Below are 18,408 nucleotides of genomic sequence, written 5' to 3' on the forward strand. Positions count from 1 at the left end.
GCCTAGACCATGTCTGGCCAAAGGGTTGGGGAATCCAAATATAAACCCAAGAGGCTCACAGTTCAGTGGGGAAACAAAAAGTGTTACCATAAATGTCATCTTAGAGGTGAAATCACAGAAGACTAATCTGCTCAGGGACTGTGCCTTACAAAGCTGTTGTGGGCAATCTGGTCTCAGCTTCTTCCCCTGGCATCCACCCCGCTCCTCCCCCACACCCAGCCAAAATTGCATAGGTCAAAGTAGAAAACCTATCATCAGTTGAAAGCTTGTTTTAAAAAGAAATTGCTGTTTTCAAAAGAGGTTGAAACCAGGAAATCCTGTTTTAAAAGTAGGCTTATGTTTTTCTTTGCTGTTATGCAAATGTAAGCAAGGGCCATTGCCTTGGGTGGGCTAGGGGGGTAACCAAATGCAGACGTTTTCAGATGCTGTGACCTTCATTCTGGGTGGAGGTAGATGGCACAGTTTTGGGAGAGCCCATTCTCCACAGACTTTGTAGCTTCCTTCGGGCCTGGGTGACTGGTGCTGGCTCCTGGGGAGCTAAGTGTGCTGCCTTCTGGGAACAGTTATTTGGAGAAAGGATGCACAGGTCTGACCCTCCCCACCTGCTTACAGGAACAGAGCTGGACTTGGCCTTCTTGATGCAGCTTGGACTGGCCTGTTAGTGGCCTTCAGGACAGAATCTCTAGAACTCGTAAGCAGGTTAGAATGTTGTGATGTGACTGTCCTATGATAATTGAACAATTGGAAATGTCTCGGAAATGGACCAATACTGGGTTATTTACAACCAAGTAAACAAAAATGTACTGGTGTTGGAATCTCGTGCCCTAATGTGACTGTCATTGCATGTCGGGGGAGTGGGGAGGAAGGACTCTCCCTTGTGAGAAGCAGAAATGTCCACTGTCAGTAATCCTAGGAAGAGAGAAATCTTGGGATGAGAAATGAAGACTAGAGAAAGGGGCTTCAGACCGGGGTGAGGAGGAAACTCCTTCTCTCTCTCCGGTAGGGGGAGGCAAACTTTTTTTTACAAAGATCCAATAATAGATATTTTAGGCTTTTCAGGCTATACATACAGTTGCTCTCGTAATTACTCAGTTCTGCCATCACAGCAGGAAAACAACCATAGACAGTACGCAAATGAATGGCCATGACTATGTTCCAATAAAACTTTACAAAATGGGCAGCAGGCTGGATTTGGCTCCTGGGTCGTAGTTTGTCAACTTCTGTTTTAGAGCCTCGGGGTGATGGGCATAGGACCCAGAAAGGGTGGCCGTGCCATATGGAGGTATGCTAACTCCAAGTAGATAAGTAGATGCTTGGCCAAAAGCTATGCCAACAGGCTACCTTCCAGGACCCTCTACGGATGTGGGCTCTGAGATACTTGTTTCTTTCTTTCTTTTTTTTCTTTTTTGGCCACTCAGCGTGCCTTGCGGGATCTTAGTTCCCTGACCATGGATTGAATCCAGGCCCTCAGCAGTGAAAGCGTGGAGTCCTCACCACTGGACCACCAGGGAATTCCCAAAGATACTCGTTTCTAATAGCACCTGTAAGACAGGGTCTTTTTTCTCTCTTGCTAACTCCTAAACTTCTATTCAGGTATAAAAGTCACAGCCTTGGCTCAGGTGTGTTGAGGGAAGTAAAAGAAAGGCCTACCCCATTCTTGAGACCAAGAGGCAGAAGTGACAGCTGTTCTCTGACCCTGGGTGGTGGTAGCACCAGTAGACCCCAGAGGAGGACATGGTCCCCAGAGAAGGCAAGAAGTGAAGAACAGGAGAAGCCTGTGCCTGGGAGAGAAGAAGGCATCAGGGCCCCCAGGAAATGAGGAGTGAATAACTGCAGACACTTCTCTGTAGGCACGTGTGGGCTTAAGCCATCATAGCTGGGATATTCAAGGAAAATGAGGTATTCTTTTGTAATCATAGGCAGTGAAGACTAGACATGCCCATTTGTCATGTTGGAGTCCTTGTAACACCAGCACACATGGGGAGCACAGAGTAGGTGGTCAACTAATGGTTCCTAGGCAGACTGACCACTCCAACCCTGCCCTAGATGAACCACTAGGCCCCAGCCTTTAGCCTCTACTCAGAACAATGACCATGGCAGTTGGAACCAAGGATTGAAGTCAACTGGGCAAGCCAGAGGAATTGCTTTAATTGGCGACCCCAACGTATCATACAGATGTGCTCAGCTTCCTCCCCACCAGGGAGAAAAGCCCTTCGTTGTTGGCCATGTTGGAAGAATAACTTTGGGAGATCACTTCAAACTGTTCAATGGTGTAGCCGGCCTCCCTCACGGCAGCCTCCACGGCCTCCCGGCCCAGGCAGAGGCTGGAGAACCTCTGCTCGCCGATCATGTAGTAGCTGCTCTTCAGAGCGTCCACGAGCACCAGGAAGCCCCCCGGCTTCAGCAGGCTGCCGAGGTTCCTGAGGGCCGTGCGGTAGGCAGGGAGGTCCGGGCAGGCGGCGTCCAGGCACAGCGTGCTGAGCAGGCAGTCGGCCGGGGGCAGTGGGACAGCCCCCAGCGGCCAGCTCTGAGTCACGTCACACTTCAGGATCTGCTTGACCGCCCGCCTCAACTTCTCCTCCTTCTCTGGCCCCTTGACTCTGAAACACACAAACCGACAAAGATCGCTGGCTACCTCACTCATGGGAACCCCAGATCTCTTAGGTCAGGAATGAAAACGGCAGTGTTATACGTTATAACCTTAGGGCCATCCCTGTTGTAAAAACAGAGAAAGAAGAAATGAGGGACCATTCTGGTATCTGAATGTGACCATATTACCTTGCGCTGGGTTAAATCTTTTTTACAAAGTAATTAATAATATGGAAATGATAATAAAAATACCTAGTTGCCTGTTTCTACAGTGGACTGCCCCCATGAAATTCTTCTTCTTCTACTGCTTAGAATAGTGCCTAGATCATTTATTATTGTTATTATTATTATTATTACCCTTGTTCCCTCTGCCAAACTGTAAGGTAGTGACTGTTTGGCCGCATATATCAAGCAATAATGGGTTTAAATGCAGAAATGGTATCTTTGTAGTAGCTGCTGATCAATAGGAGGTCATCCATAGACATTCATAGAAACTGTTGATCATGTCACACAATTGTGGCCAGGGCCTTTCTAGAAAGATGAAAACTCCTTGTTTCCATTCTCAGGCTCCAAAAGATATTGCAGGTAGGGAGTATGTTTCCTGATGGAGATAGTTTTCTTGGTAGCCTTGCTAGGAATCCTATCCTTTTCTGCCAAATCAATGGGGTTTCTTGAGAGAAAATTCGTTAATGACAGAAGGAGAAAAGGCAAGGGCAGGAGATGGAATCCAGTGCCTCAGATCCTTTCGGAATTTATTAGTGGAGGAATAAAGGAACAAACTAACCAATGAACGAAATTAAATAAACACATAGAGTGAACAAGAGAAACTGGAGAAAGGGAACAGACAAAGGAAAAGAAGTAGCAGAAAATCAGAGAGGTAAGACAAAGAGAGGAATTGCTGAGTGTATAAAGTGCCCAGAAGGCCACTGAGCCCAAATTGTATGAGTGATGATTGAGTATACAACACTTTGAGGAAGTTAATCAACAAAGCACCAGGGGTGCAAATCCAGGCTTATGTGCAAAGAACACACAGTCGCTGGCTCCAGAAGAAAACAGCCACTCAGGCAACAGTGCTTGATAGAGAGAACAGAGGATGGCCCAACATCAGAGCAAGTGAGAGAGATTTATACTGGGACCATTTCTGTTCATGAGGAAAAGTTGATGGTTTAAAGAAAACTTGGAGATTTACCTCCAGGTAGAATGATTTGAGATAATAGCAATTAGCTGTGGACATCCTATTTAAATATTTAGTTAAAATCTTAAGCCTAGTGTGTATAATCAGTTATTTACAAACATCTTTTAATTGTGTTATAATTTTCCATTTAAGAAGCTTAATAAGCATATGAAAAGATGCTCAATATCGCTGACATCAGAGAAATGAAAATCAAACCATGAGATACCACTTCGCACCAACTAGGATGATTATAATAAAAAAGACAGATAATAACTAAGTGTTGGCAAGGACGTGGAGAAACTGGAACCTACGTACACTGCTGGTGAGATGGTAAAATGGTCCAGCTACTTTGGAAAACAGTCTGGAAGTTCCCAAAAAAAAAAAAAAAAAAAAAAAAAGGTTTAACATAGAGATTTAACATGACCCAGGAATTCTGGTTTTTTTTTTTTAACATCTTTATTGGTGTATAATTGCTTTACACTGGTGTGTTAGTTTCTGCTTTATAACAAAGTGAATCAGCTATACATACACATATATCCCCATATCTCCTCCCTCTTGCGTCTCCCTCCCACCCTCCCTATCCCACCCCTCTAGGTGGTCACAAAGCACCGAGCTGATCTCCCTGTGCTGTGCGGTTGCTTCCCACTAGCTATCTATTTTACATTTGGTAGTGTATATATGTCCATGCCACTCTCTCACTTTGTCCCAGCTTACCCTTCCCCCTCCCTGTGTCCTCAAGACTATTCTCTACGTCTGTGTCTTTATTCCTGTCTTACCCCTAGGTTCTTTATAACCATTTTTTTTCTTAGATTCCATATATATGTGTTAGCATACGGTATTTGTTTTTCTCTTTCTGACTTACTTCACTCTGTATGGCAGACTCTATGACTCAGGAATTCTAATCATAGGATTATACCCAAGAGAAATGAAAACATGTGTCCACACAAAAACTTGTCCATGAGTATTTATAGCAGCATTATTCATAATAGCCAAAAGATGGGAACAACCCAAATGTCCATCAAATTATGAATAGATAAATAAAATGTGGTCTATCCATACAATGGAATATTATTCAGTAATAAAAAGGAACGAACACCTGACACAGGCTACAGCATGGAAGAACCTTGAAAATATGATGTTCAGTGACAGAAGCCAGACACAAAAGGCCACATATTGTATGATTCCATTTATATGAAATATCTAGAAAAGACAAATCTGTAGAGACTGAAAGCAGACCAGTGGTTGCTAGGAGCTGAGAGAACTGGGGGAAAGGAGAATGACCACTGGTGGGTATAGGGTTTCTTTGGGGAGTTATGAAATGTTCTAAAATTGTGCTGAGGATCACGCAATTCTGTGAACATGCTAAGAGCTACTGAATGGCACACTTTACATGGGTGAATCATATGTTATGTGAATTTTATCTTAATAAAGCTGTTCTATTAAAAGAGAGAGAGAGAGAGGGAGAGAGGGAGAGAGAGAGAGGGGGAGAGAGAGAGAGAGAGAGGACTTCCCTGGTGGCACAGTGGTTAAGATCCGCCTGCCAATGCAGGGGACACGGGTGTGAGCCCTGGTCCGGGAAGATCCCACACGCCACGAAGAAACTAAGCCCGTGCGCCACAACTACTGAGCCTGCGCTCTAGAGTCCGTGAGCCACAACTACTGAAGTCCGCACGCCTAGAGCCTGTGCTCTGCAACAAGAGAAGCCACTGCAATGAGAAGCCCATGCACCACAACAAAGAGTAGCCCCTGCTCGCCGCAATTGGAGAAAGCCCACACACAGCAACAAAGACCCAGTGCAACCAATAAATAAGTAAATAAATAAAATTTTTTAAAAATGCCAACCAAAATATTAAAAAAAGAGAGAGAGAGAGAGAAAAAAGCTTTGCAAGATATTACTTTCAGGGAATTCCTAACAACCAGTAAACTGGGAGATACAGGGAATGATAATTGCCTTTGACTGGGTCTACCTGTTCCTCTTATTGGGGTAGAAATGGTAGCAGGGTGACAAATTTGCCCCAGTGGTCTGGACTTTTCTGGTTTTTGCACTGAAAATCCCATGTCCTGGGAACCCGTCTCAGTCCTGGACAAACCGGGAGGGTTAGTCGTTCTAAAAATAGGGAAATCAGTTACAAAGCTTCCACCCCGCCTGACAGAACGTGCATAATTTGACAGATCATTTTAAGAATAAAAAATAATAATTCAACATTATGAAAGTCTGTGTGAAACATGGCTTTGAAGAGGTAAATTAATCTAGAATAGAAAAAATTCAAATAACCTATCTTCACCTATGGATAACTTAAGTGTATACAAAAAGCTAAACAAGTGACAACGTAGTGTTCTTTTGAACGTGTCCAAAGACGATGCTGTCTCTTGGGAACATTACGGTAATGTGTATTTAAGTGATTACGTCAGAGGCAGGTTGGACCTCTGGACCCTACTGTGTATGAAGCTATTTTAAAAACACAAGTTGCCACAGAATTAGTACTTGCCAGTCAGATGATGATGGAAATTGTTCCCAAACTGTGAGACACACTGTGAAGTCTGGAAAGCTGGCAGAGAAGGTGCCAATTTGAGAGGGAAATTTGTTAGAAACACCCACTGTCGTGGATACCTGCTTGTCCTCGGGTGCACTACAAACATTGGTGAACTCAGTTGCCAAGGCAGCCGTGTAAAGATTACACCCCAGGGCTCCTCGGGGCCTGTGATACACCTGCAATGAAATGGCCTCGCCTGGAGACACAGGCAATTACCACTCAGCCTCATGTTTAGCTCAAGGGGTAGGGAATAAATACACACCAGAAAAACGTTATGCAGTTTTACAGAAAGCTAACCACCGTGTGGCCGTTTCTCTAGCTCTAAAGATCTAGCTTTTCAAAGGAATCAATATGCAAAAAAAAAAAAAAAAAAAAAAAAAAAAGAGCCACATCCCCTGTAAATATGCTGTCTATAAAAGCCTGAAGGAACTGGGGAGGGAGAGGGGGAGGAAAGGATAGAGTGAGACTCCTGGGAAGAACACTTTGTAAGATTGTCTTTCCAGACCCCAGGTAGTTATCCTGAGATTTAAAGCAGGATCTTCCTGCCCTGACGCTGCAAGGCGGGTGGTGAATCAGAATCCTCTGGACAAGCTTTTTTCCATTACACTTACCTCCCCAAGCCCCATCCCCAGAGGTTCCAGCAGGCCCTCCTGAGGGAAAACCATCAAGACGTGTAAAGGAAATGAAAAGCTGAATAAGCTTGGATGTCAATGTGAGAATTGTAAGAGCGAAAGGACTCATCACTGGTGAACCTTCGATACAGGCCACAGCTGAGTGACACTAGGAGGCAGCGGTCTGGAAAGCAAAATGCATGCAGTCACTTCTTTTATAAATATTTTTTGACCTTCTATTGTGTGCCAGGAAGAGCACCGGGCAGTGGAGACCTAAGGTGGGACGAATGAGAAACAAATCCTATCCTCATGGAGATTACAGTCTGGTGGGGGAGGAAGACATAATCCAATTATCATCCACAAAACTGAAACATTAAAGCTGTGATGAATGCCAGGCAGGAGGGGCACATGGCACTAAGAGAAGAATACTGGGAGCTTGACTCAGTGTAGAAGCATGAGGGAAATCTCCTCCGGAAAGGAGTCAGGTGAGCAGAGAAACAGAGGATAAATAAGTAAGAGTGAACTGGACCAAAGAGAGGAGGGAGGGAGGAGGATACTCCAGTAAGAGGAAATAGCAAGAGCAAAGGCCCTTTGGTGGGAAGAAACATGGAGAGGAGAATGCCAGTGTGGCTGAACCTCAGGAAACGAAGCAGCGCGTGGCAGAACGGGAGGCAAAAAGGTAAGCGCCCACCAGTTGACATGGAAGCTGCTAGTCTGGGGACCACAAAGCAGGTGCCAGACTAGACAGGGCTTCATGGACCATGTTAAGAATTTTGCTTTTTATCCTAAAAGCCATGGGGAGATATTAAGGGGGTGCTAAGGAAAGGAGTGATATGATCAGATTTATACTTTGAGGCAATCAATTTGGGACAAGAATGGAGGTGGGAGGCCAGTTAGGAAGGAGAGGATGGTAGCTTGGACCAAGAAAACAGCTTGCATGGAAAATACTGGAAGAAATATACTGGTTTAAGAGGAACTCAGGAAGTGAAGTGGACAGAACTTGCTGCTGGTCATGAAACATGACTGACAGGGAGATGACAGGACTGACTTCCAGGTTTCTGGCTTCTCCAATTAATTATATGATGGTGCCATTCAAGGAGATAAGAATACCGGAAATAAAGCAGATTTGGGGAAGATCATAGCTCTATTTTGGGCATGTTAAGTTTGAGATGCTTTGACACACAGGAATAGAAATGTTTACCATTTGAAGAAATGGACAGTTGAAGGTTTTGCAACCTGTCCTGTTAATTTCCCCCAAGAGATAATGCAGTGAGAGCCCGTGTTCAAGAGAAAGACATCCTTGTAAAAGGCAGAAGTTTTTCCTAGGCATCACTGAGGCAATCATCATGACCACCAAGATCGCGAGTTTGAGAAAGAATATCAATCTTTTACAAGACTTGGGAATACAGAGATGCTTTGGGATAGAAGCAGTTCACTAGTTCACAGAACAAATTTGGCACAGGTATGTCTATTTGGGGCCCTAGACAAACATCTTTTTCAATAGATACGAACATCTTTGTATGGAAAGCATTTATTTCAGAGAACCGCCACCTCTACAGGTGCTCAAGCTTTCTCCTGTCAGGTACACGGAGGTAAGTGGAGGAGCTGCCGTCTGTAGAGGCAACCAGGAGGGGCTCCAACCTCCCCAGACCCCTCCCTGCTGGCCCAAGGGCCGAGGGCTGAGGAGAACCTGCAGAGCACACCTCTAACTCATCCCCACTAGCATGTCCTGACATACCTGTTGGGGAGCTCCGTTCCAGACACCAGTGCTTCTCAAACTGTAAAATGCATACAGTCCCCTGCAGATCTTGTTAAAATGCAGATTCTGAAGGTAGGCCTGAGAATCTGCATTCCTAATAAGTTCCCAGATGATATGGAAGCTGCTCGTCTGTGGACCACAAGGCAATGTGTTCCAGGTTCCAGGTGCCAGAGGTAAATTAATGCTGCTTCTAGGATTTCTTAAAGTAACGCTCATTTTCCTTGGTTCGTGCTTGAGTAGTTAGTTATATCTTAGTATTTGACTTGCTGACTTGATGAATATGTATAGTGTGAGACAAGAATTTGGTACCAGTGTCTTACAACTTTTCAGATAATTGTAAAAATGAATGGTATCTAAATGTCTGAGTCACACTCCAGAGGAACAGGAGGAAAAGGAGACAGCTCAAATTGTCTCTTGCAGCAGTCAACATAAGAAATAGCTTCAGATAAAGAAGAAATAATCTCAGGGGAAATAGGTTGTGGGTTGATAGAGGAACTTGAAGATGCAAGAAAGACATTAGTTGAATGGGATCACAATCATTCTCAAAACAGTTGAAGCCACAAGATCTAGCAGAAGGATAAGGGTGAGAATGCAGAATTTTACTGCCAAAAATACAGTTCCTTAGTATGACAGAGTGATTGGGAAGGGACAGTGTCTCAGGAACAATTGCTACGAGCTGATGATTCTGGCTTGAGATAAGTAATGCTTTCAGTATCCTGCTAGATGTTAAGGGTTCATTTCTGAATAAGATGCAAAGGCTTGTGATAGCTAGAGAAATTGAGAACAAAGTTCTAAAAGCCTCTTGAAGCATGATTTGGACCTTGGAAAGATGTGCTGTCTGACAACGACTAAGAACTTTTTGATAAACTTTCCCTGATATTCTGTAAGTCCTGGGAAATTCCTTATTTAATAATTTTGAATATTGTCTAAATCCTCATCACTGCAGTTTTCTTCTAGTTAATGTCAATTTCATTCTGTGAAATCACATAGTCCATTTAAAAAGTTTGAAATTACTGTTATCTTGAAGAACATATCTGAAGTTTGAAGGCTCTAGCCAGCATAAAATTCTAAGTAAGGGGTTTACAGGTTAAAATGGCATGTGAAAATAGCCTCTCTTGATTTCTTACTTAATGCGGGGGAAAAACATGGAGCAATGTTTAAGCAATATTAAACAATTTTACAATGTTGCTCATGAGTAAGGGCACCAAAAATACCTTCCCAATATTCATGGGCGTAGAAAATATGTCATCTTTGTGTTCTTCTTGAAAAAGGTCCAAAGACCTATTCAGCTGACTATGACATGAATCGGAATTAAAAACTCAACAACTAAAAAAATCATATAAAATGAGCATAAAATACATCCACATAATTGCAAATATGATTACAAACTGAGAGTATATGATGCTGAAAGAAAATATAAAAATAATACTTTAAATTACAATATTTGGATTTAAAATCTCAAAGTTTAACAATAAACACTGGGAAGGAAGATGCCAGAAGGACTTTGGGTGTCAAAAATTGTTAAATTCCTCATATTACGAGGAAGAAAAGAATTATTGATTCTTACCTGATATTGATAAGCTGAGAGAATTTGTCTCCAGCAGAAATGCATTATACAAAAACACTAAAAGAAGTCCTCCCGGTGAAGGGAAATGATGTCAGATAGAAGCCTAGATCTGCAGAAAGGAGTGAAGAATACTAGACAGGACAGATTTGTGGATAAACACAGGAGACTTTATATATATTTATTGAAAATACTACTGACTGATGTGAATATACTTAAAACTACAAAACTGTACACTTAAAGAATTAAGGTGATAAATTTTATGATGTGTGTTTTCTTAACCAAAATTAAAAATAAAACAATAAAGAAAATAAAAGCACTACTGACTGCTTAAAGCAAAAATTATAACAGTGTATTATAGTGTTATAGTTTATACAGAATAAATATATGACAACAAGTGTATAAGGGGCAGGAGAGTGGGTTAAAGGAATTACACTGTTGTAATATCTTACATTGTTCATGAGACGTTGCAAATATATTATGTAATTTCTAGAAAAGTCATGCGCACGCGTGCACATACACACACACAAAACACAAAAGAGGTCAATAGAGGAGAAAAAAGTCAATAGAGGAGATAAAGGCATACTAAAAATGTGTATAATTATACTATATAAATGGAAAAACAAAAATTATTTCATTCACCAACAAGAAGCAGGACAAAGGTACAAATGAACACCAGACAGATGGGACAAATAGAAAATATATACCAAGATGGTAGATTTAGACTCAGCCATACAATATCACTAATTACATTAAATGTAAATTGAGTAAACAATCCAGTTAAAATGTAGAAATTGTCAGGTTGGATTGAAAAGCAAGACCTACTACATGTTATTTGAAAAAAAGTCATTTTAAATATAAAAACATGGACAGGTTGAAAACAAAAGGGTAGAAAAAGCTATACCATGTATGTTATTTATCTATTGTTACATAATAAATTACCCCCAAACTTAGCAATTTAAAATGACAAACATTCATCTCACAGTTTCTGCAGGTCAGATACTTGGGTACAGATTAGCTGAGTGTCTCTGGTGCAAGGTGCCTCATGAGACTGTAGTGTTGGCCACTCTCAGAGTTGTCCAGTGTCATCTGAAGGCCCACCTGGGGGTAAATTTGCTTCCAAACTCACTCCTTAGGACAAGTGAGTGACTGTAAGAGAGAGCACCCAATAGGGAAGCTGTAGTCTCTTTGTATCCTAATCTCAGAATTGATGTCCCATCACTCTACAGCACCATATTTGTTAGAATCCAGTCATTAAATCCAATGGACACTCATGGGGAGAGAATTAAGCAAGAGCGTGAATACCTGAAGTGAAGATTAGTGGGGACCATCTTAGAGGTCCCTACCACTTTATGCCATCACCAAGAATAAGAAGGCTGGTGTGGCTATATTAATATCAAAGTCGACCTCAAAACAAAGTGTATTACTGGATGTAAAGGGAGATATAATGATAAAATAGTCAATTCATCAAGAAGACATAACAACCCTAAAAGTATATGCTGCTAATAACAAAGCTTCAAAATGCATGAAGAAAATGTTGGCAGAACTATGAGGAGTAAGGGATGAATCCACAATCATAATTTGAGATTTTTAACATCTCTCTCTCCCAGTAATTGATAGAATAAGTAAACAAAAAATCATGTAGAGAATTTGAACAATATTATCAATCTACCTGACTGAATTAATATTTATAGAAACGACACCAACAACTGGACAATATACATTCTTTTCAATGTAGAACACATAGAATGTTCACCAAATAGATCATATGCTGGGTCACAAAATAAACCTCTGACTACAATGAAATTTAATTAGAAACCAGTAACAATATCTAGAAAAAAAATCCCAACAATTTTGGAAATTAAGCAACACAATTACAAATAATTTATGGTCAAAGAAGAAATCACAAAGAAAATTAGAATATATGCTGAATTGGATAATAACAAAAATATGACACATCAAAAGTCATGGGATGCAGCTAAAAGAGTGCTGAAGGAAAGTGTGAGAATAAATGACCTAAGCTTCCATCTCAAGAAGCTAGAAAAAGAAGAGCATATTAAAACTAAAGTAAGTGGAAGACAGAAAATAAGAAAAATAAGAGCAGAAATCAATGGAATACACAATGGACAACTGAGAAAATCAACAAAGCCAAAAGCTGGTTCTTTGAAAAGATTAATAAAATGTATCAATCTCTAACAAGATCAATCAAGATTAAAAGAAAAAGACAAATTGCCAATTTTAAGAATGAAAGAGGGACAATCACCAAAGATCCTACAGACATTAAAAGAGTAATAAAGGGATATTGTAAAAAAAACTTTATGACAATAAAGTTGACAACCAAGATGTAAAGGACAAATTCCTTGCAAAATAGTACTTATCAAAACAGACAAAAGAAGAAATAGACAATCCAAACAGTCATTAAAGGAATAATTCTTCTTAATAAAAAACCTCCTCACCCAGGAAGAAACCTTCAGGTTCAGATAGCTTCACTGGTGAATTCTATCAATCATGTAAGGAAGAAATAATACAAACGCCTTCAAAAAATAGGGGAGGAAGAAACACTTCCAAATTATTATATGAATTAGCATCATGCTGATATCAAAATCTGCCAAGCATATAACAAGAAAATAAATTTATAGCTCAATATCCCTCATAAATATAGATGCAAAAATCCTTAGCAAAATATTGGCAAATCACATCCAGGGATACATAAAAAGATTACTACTTCATGACCAAGGGGTTTATGCCAGTTTGGTTTAAATACCAAAAATCATCCAACATAATTCATGTTCTCAGAATATGCAGAAACATCACATGACCATCTCAGTAAATGCAAAAAAAATTTTTGACGAATTTTAACATTTGATTAAAACCCCCCAAGAAACTAGAAATACAAGGGAACTTAGTCTGATAAAGAATTTCTATGAAAAACCTATAAATAATGCCATTCTTAATGATGAATCATTGAACATTTTTTCCTAAGATATGGAAAAAGGTACAAATGTCTGTTCTTATCATTTTTGTTCAACATTGTTTTGGTGGTCCTAGTCAATGTAATAGGGCATAAAAAATAAATAAAGGCATAAAGTTGAAATAGAAGAAGTAAAAGTATTTTTATTTGCAGATGATATAAGAATGTACATAGAAAATACTATGGAATCTACCAAAAATGATTAAAATTAATTAGTGCAATATTTTGTAATAAACTATAATGGAAAAGAATAGAAAAAAGAATATAGATATATACATATATATGTTAAATGAATCACTTTGCTGTACACCTGAAACCAACAGAAATATTGTAAATCAACTATATTTCAATATAAAAAATAAAATAAAAAATGAAATTAGTGAAGTCAGCAAGATCTAATATACAAAAAATCAATTGTACATCTATATACTAGCAAATGAAACTAATAAAATGAAATAGAAATGAAATTTAAAAGATACAATCAACAGTAGCATTAAAAAACATGAAACACAGGGACATTTTAACAAAATATATGCAAAATATGAGAACTGAGAGAAACTGAAGTCCTAACTAAATGTAGAGATAAACCATGTTCATGGACTGGAGATGCAATATATCCATTCTCCTAAATTGATTTGTAAATTCAAAGAAATTACAATAAAATCTCAGTAAACTTTTTTTGAAGAAATTTACAAGTTTATTCTAAAAGTAATGGCACTAAATTTACCAAAATAATCTTGCAAAGAACAAAGTTGAAGGACTCAAACTATCTGATTTCAATACTTACTATCCCTGGTAAAGGGAATAAAAGACCAACAAAACCCAGTGGAAGTTTAGTGACTCCACATGATACCAAAAAGTTTAATTGGGAACACAAGATAAAACTTCTAGTTTATTCATACTTCTGTACCATAAGGAATTGTACCACCAATGAGTCATATTGATAACTTACATTTGACAATCCACATTTACTACCATTAAGACAATGTAGCAACAGTATGTAAGAAAATGAATATACAGTTTAGAATACTCCTAATAAGCTAAAGTCAGCAGACCTTTAAAAGAAAATGGGAAGGTTAAAGAAATAGAAGCAGACTTTAGAGAAATTTTCAGAAGAGAACTTGACTCAGGAATAAACAAAAGTTGGTAAATAGATGGGAATCAAATATAAGTGCAAGTATAGAAAAATAAATTGACCATCAATCACTCCAGAAGAACATGGAGGTAGGCATACTGCTGAGGGATGTGTTGAGACCACATGATTTTATATTTATACTTGGGATTCAGGAATGTTACCTCAATCCCCCTGTTTTGAGTTCAGAAACATGGGAGTCATCCTTGATACCTCCCTTTCCTCATTCCCACTAACCAATCGCTACCAACTCTTAATCATTCTCTCTCAAAAATTCATCTTAAAATCTCCTATCTCTCTCCATCACCTAGTCCAAGCCACCAACATCTCTTCCTTCTGCATCTCTTGTTCTCTAAACCTCCAATCCATTCTCTACACAATAGCCAGAGAGATCTTTGTAAATGTAAATTGGGTCACATCACGCTCCTAGTTATACCTCTGATGTCTTCTTGTTACACTTGAAGTCCACAAGCATTAACTTGGCCTTGAAGGCCCTAAATGATTTGGCATGTGCCTGCCTTCCCTGATGTGAGCTCTAGGAGACAAGGGACCTCCTCTGATAAACGCTAGAACACCAAAGTGGTCTTTTTGTGCCATTTACAAAGGAATCTCTGGGGTCTTGGCAATATTCATAGCAGCAAAGCCATGATGCTCCAGGCACTGATGGTCGGCTGGGCTGTAGAATGGGAGGCACATCAGGACAAGGGAATAACAAAGTGAAGTGCTCGACTCTTCACCTCTGGCTGGTAGTCTATTGCCAATTTCTTGCGTGGGGAGAAATTAGTAATTTAAACAAACTTTGTTTGCATAAATTTACTTATAGATAGGGTACTATAAGATTTTGATCATTAGTCGTCGATATGTAAAGCCCTAATTTTATGAATGGTGAGTAACAACTTCTTTTCGAATAATTCCTTTATGCTGTTAATCTCAGTTTAAAAACCTAGTCAACGGGACTTCCCTGGCGGTCCAGTGGTTGGGACTTTGCCTTCCAATGCAGGGGGTGCGGGTTCGATCCCTGGTTGGGGAGCTAGGATCCCGCATGCCTCGCGGCCAAGAAACCAAAACATAAAAAACAGAGGCAATGTTGTAACGGATTTGGTGAAGACTTTGAAAATGGTCCACATCAAGAATTAAAAAAACAAAACAAAACAAAACAAAAAACCTAGTCAGCTTTTTGTTGTATCTGGTGGTGTCAGCATTAGCCACTTTCACAGCAGAGATCTATGCATTTGGATGGCTAACAACAAGTGTCACTAGGGTGGCAAGCCCCGACCTGAAACCTTCTAGCGAGGAGCTGGTTTGGCCTCTTACTTGAAAACTTACTTGAAGTTTTCCTAAAACAAGGTCCTACAGTATCTGGCCTGCACACTGCATCCATACACAGGCCTGGAAAGGTTTTGTGACCACTCATCTTGGCTCAGTAACCAACTCTTCAGTTTTTTCAGCTATGTCTTCTGCTGTTCTGGTGCACATACACACACACAGGCGCACACGCGCGCACAACACGCGTGTGCTTCACTCCCGTTCTCTCTCTCTAGCTCTCTCTTCCTCCATTTGGATTTCTCTTTGGTCCCTCCCTCTCTCTCTGTTTCCTTTGCCTTTCAACTTGGACTCTAAGGATAATTTTTGGTTCTGAAAAATGAACTGGCACCCAGGTACCCTAAGAAAGTCAGGAAGCGGACCCAAGTTTCTCTACCTGTTCCCTTCAAGCTCACACACATAGGTCACCACTGGGGACCAGTCGAAGGCCCCGGGCTCCTTCTTCAGCCACTTCTCCAGCTCCTGCAGGTTCCGATCAGTATAGTCAGTGGCGATGATCTCCTTGAAGGATTCACAAGCAGAGAGGAGCTGATAGATGGTGGGGCCAGAGCCAATGTCGATCAGGAGGTCTCCCTTCACACCATCTGGTTTAGAGGAGGGAATGAGGAAGGGGGTCAGGCATCATAGGGTGGCAGATAGAGCTGATTTGCACTCTGTTTGCCAGGACTATGCTGGGGAGCCCCAAGGAGAGCCCCAAAGACAGACCATCTCTCTAGTCACCCCTCTTCCCTCAATGTCTCTTTTTAAAACATTTTTTACTTTCCATTCCCCATTCAAGGGTGGAGCATGTGGCTGGTATATTTTTAGGTCTAGGAGGAGGGAAAAAAAGATCTGCATCTGGTGTACAGACCCCTGATCCAGAAAGACTGCTACACAGATAATGTAAAAACTATTAAGGAATGCTTTGAGAGAAAGTTAAATTTTTTTAAAAATTGAGTTTTTATAATGTCTTTCTCCAAAAAGCATCCAGTTCTTCAAAAAGAACTCCTCCCTTCATGGGAGGTCTTTATCTCATGCACATTCACAACATTCCTTTGAGTTAGGAATAGAATAATTACTAGAATCTCCATTTCTTTTTTTTTTTTTTTCTTAAGATTTTTTTTTTTTGATGTGGACCATTTTTAAAGTCTTTATTGAATTAGTTACAATATTGCTTCTGTTTTATGTTTTGGTTTTTTAGCCATGAGGCATGTGGGATCTTAGCTCCCCAATCAGGGATCGAACCCGCACCCCCTGCATTGGAAGGCAAAGTCTTAAACCACTGGACCACCAGGGAAGTCCCTAGAATCTCCATTTCTTAAGTGAAATGTCTGGCTAGTGACCTAGCAAATCAATGTAGAATCAAGGACAGAACTCCAGTTTTTGGATTACCCTCTTGCAGGGCCAAAGGAGATAATGGATATAAAAGCACTCTGTAAACTGTAAAATATCCACCCCAATGTTAGTTTTTATCCTAGTTAAATGAATGGGTGATGCCAAAAGGGCTGTCAAATAACTATGATTAGACACAAAAGAGTCACGCCCTGAGACTCTCTCTATATGACTCACATTTGGAGGGGAGACACACAGACAACAGATAAACTTACCTAGGCAAAATATCTTGAAAAGATTTTTCAGAAGATGCCTAAGAATCTGTTTTTCTGCAGAGTGTCTGGACCCAAAGTTATAATATTTTTCTAGATAAGCCTGAGGGTTAAAATGGCTCAGATAAGTGTCCTTGGAGGTGAAGCCAGATTCCATTGTGTCTCACTCCTGTGCCAACCATCCACTGCCCTCCTTCTCTCCCCTCCAGAAGCCAGGGAGGCACCCTGCAGAAACTGTCTTCCTGAGTCTCTGGCTATCAATATTTCTTCCATCAGTTCAGCCCATCCCTTAGAGGTAGATGTTTAGTTAAACACTAACTGAGAGAAATATACCAAAAATGTTTTGGCAGTTCTAGGAAGTGATGAAATTCCTGGGGAAGGGAGCCTAAAAGAAGGGGGAAGGGGAAGGGGGAGGGCTGTGAGCTGTATGCAAGGCTGGGCCAAGGGGTGAAGTTCAACTGCAAGGGATTAGAGACAAGATGACTCGCCTGGGCTCACCAGGGAAGTTATTTAACTCATAGAAGAACCTCTAGGTTCAGACAGACAGGTCACCTTCCCGTGGCACCATCATTCTTCTTGCAGTGATTCTCCCAGGAAAGAGAGTCACAAATAATGGTTTAAATTTAAACAACTTAAGAAGAAAAAAGAAAAGAAAAAGAAAAAAGGGAAAGATGAGGAGAGGAAATGTGCTCAGGGTTAAAGTATGTTGGCTAAAGAAGGAATCTCAGATGAAGTCTGGAAAGAGAGTAAAAGAACAATTTTTTAAAACTAGATCAATTAACTCTCTCCTTGTACTCCACACACCCCTTCATCCCCTCTCTGTTGTCTGCAGCTTCACCATCCCCCCCAGTGCCATTTCTCAGCAACTGGCAAGCACCTCCTCCCCAACCCCCCACTCTTTCATATCAATCCATATCCTGACAGTCCTTTCAAAGTGAACTTTAAGCCCCGTACTTCCTTTAAGAATTCCTTAAATTCCCGATTCTGAACTCATACTGCCCTTAGAATTAGTTCAACTAGCCAAGCACTTGATTTTGTGGTGTCATGTATTTGTTCCTGGTTTTGTCTGTGTCAATTTTACTTCCCAAACTAAATTTTACACGTATGATGCACTAAAAAAAACACCTCCTTTAGATCAAGGACCATGGCTCAGTTCTCTTTATAACCC

The 18,408-nt window shown here is 40.5% G+C and overlaps 1 protein-coding gene across 1 annotated transcript; it reads right to left on the bottom strand.

The window, feature by feature from the left end:
• Nucleotides 1-1,972: 1,972 nt before the first annotated feature.
• Nucleotides 1,973-17,549, bottom strand: LOC118899777 (nicotinamide N-methyltransferase). Its single transcript, XM_036861724.1, has 3 exons — nt 17,244-17,549; nt 16,034-16,241; nt 1,973-2,600 (listed from the first exon to the last, which is right to left on the bottom strand). Exons 1-3 carry the CDS (start codon nt 17,395-17,397, stop codon nt 2,168-2,170), a joined length of 795 nt encoding a protein of 264 aa, XP_036717619.1. The 5' UTR covers nt 17,398-17,549; the 3' UTR covers nt 1,973-2,167.
• Between the last annotated feature and the right edge of the window lie 859 nt (nt 17,550-18,408).

The sequence above is a fragment of the Balaenoptera musculus genome, chromosome 8, assembly GCF_009873245.2.
Source record: "Balaenoptera musculus isolate JJ_BM4_2016_0621 chromosome 8, mBalMus1.pri.v3, whole genome shotgun sequence".
Taxonomy (NCBI): Eukaryota; Metazoa; Chordata; class Mammalia; order Artiodactyla; family Balaenopteridae; genus Balaenoptera; species Balaenoptera musculus.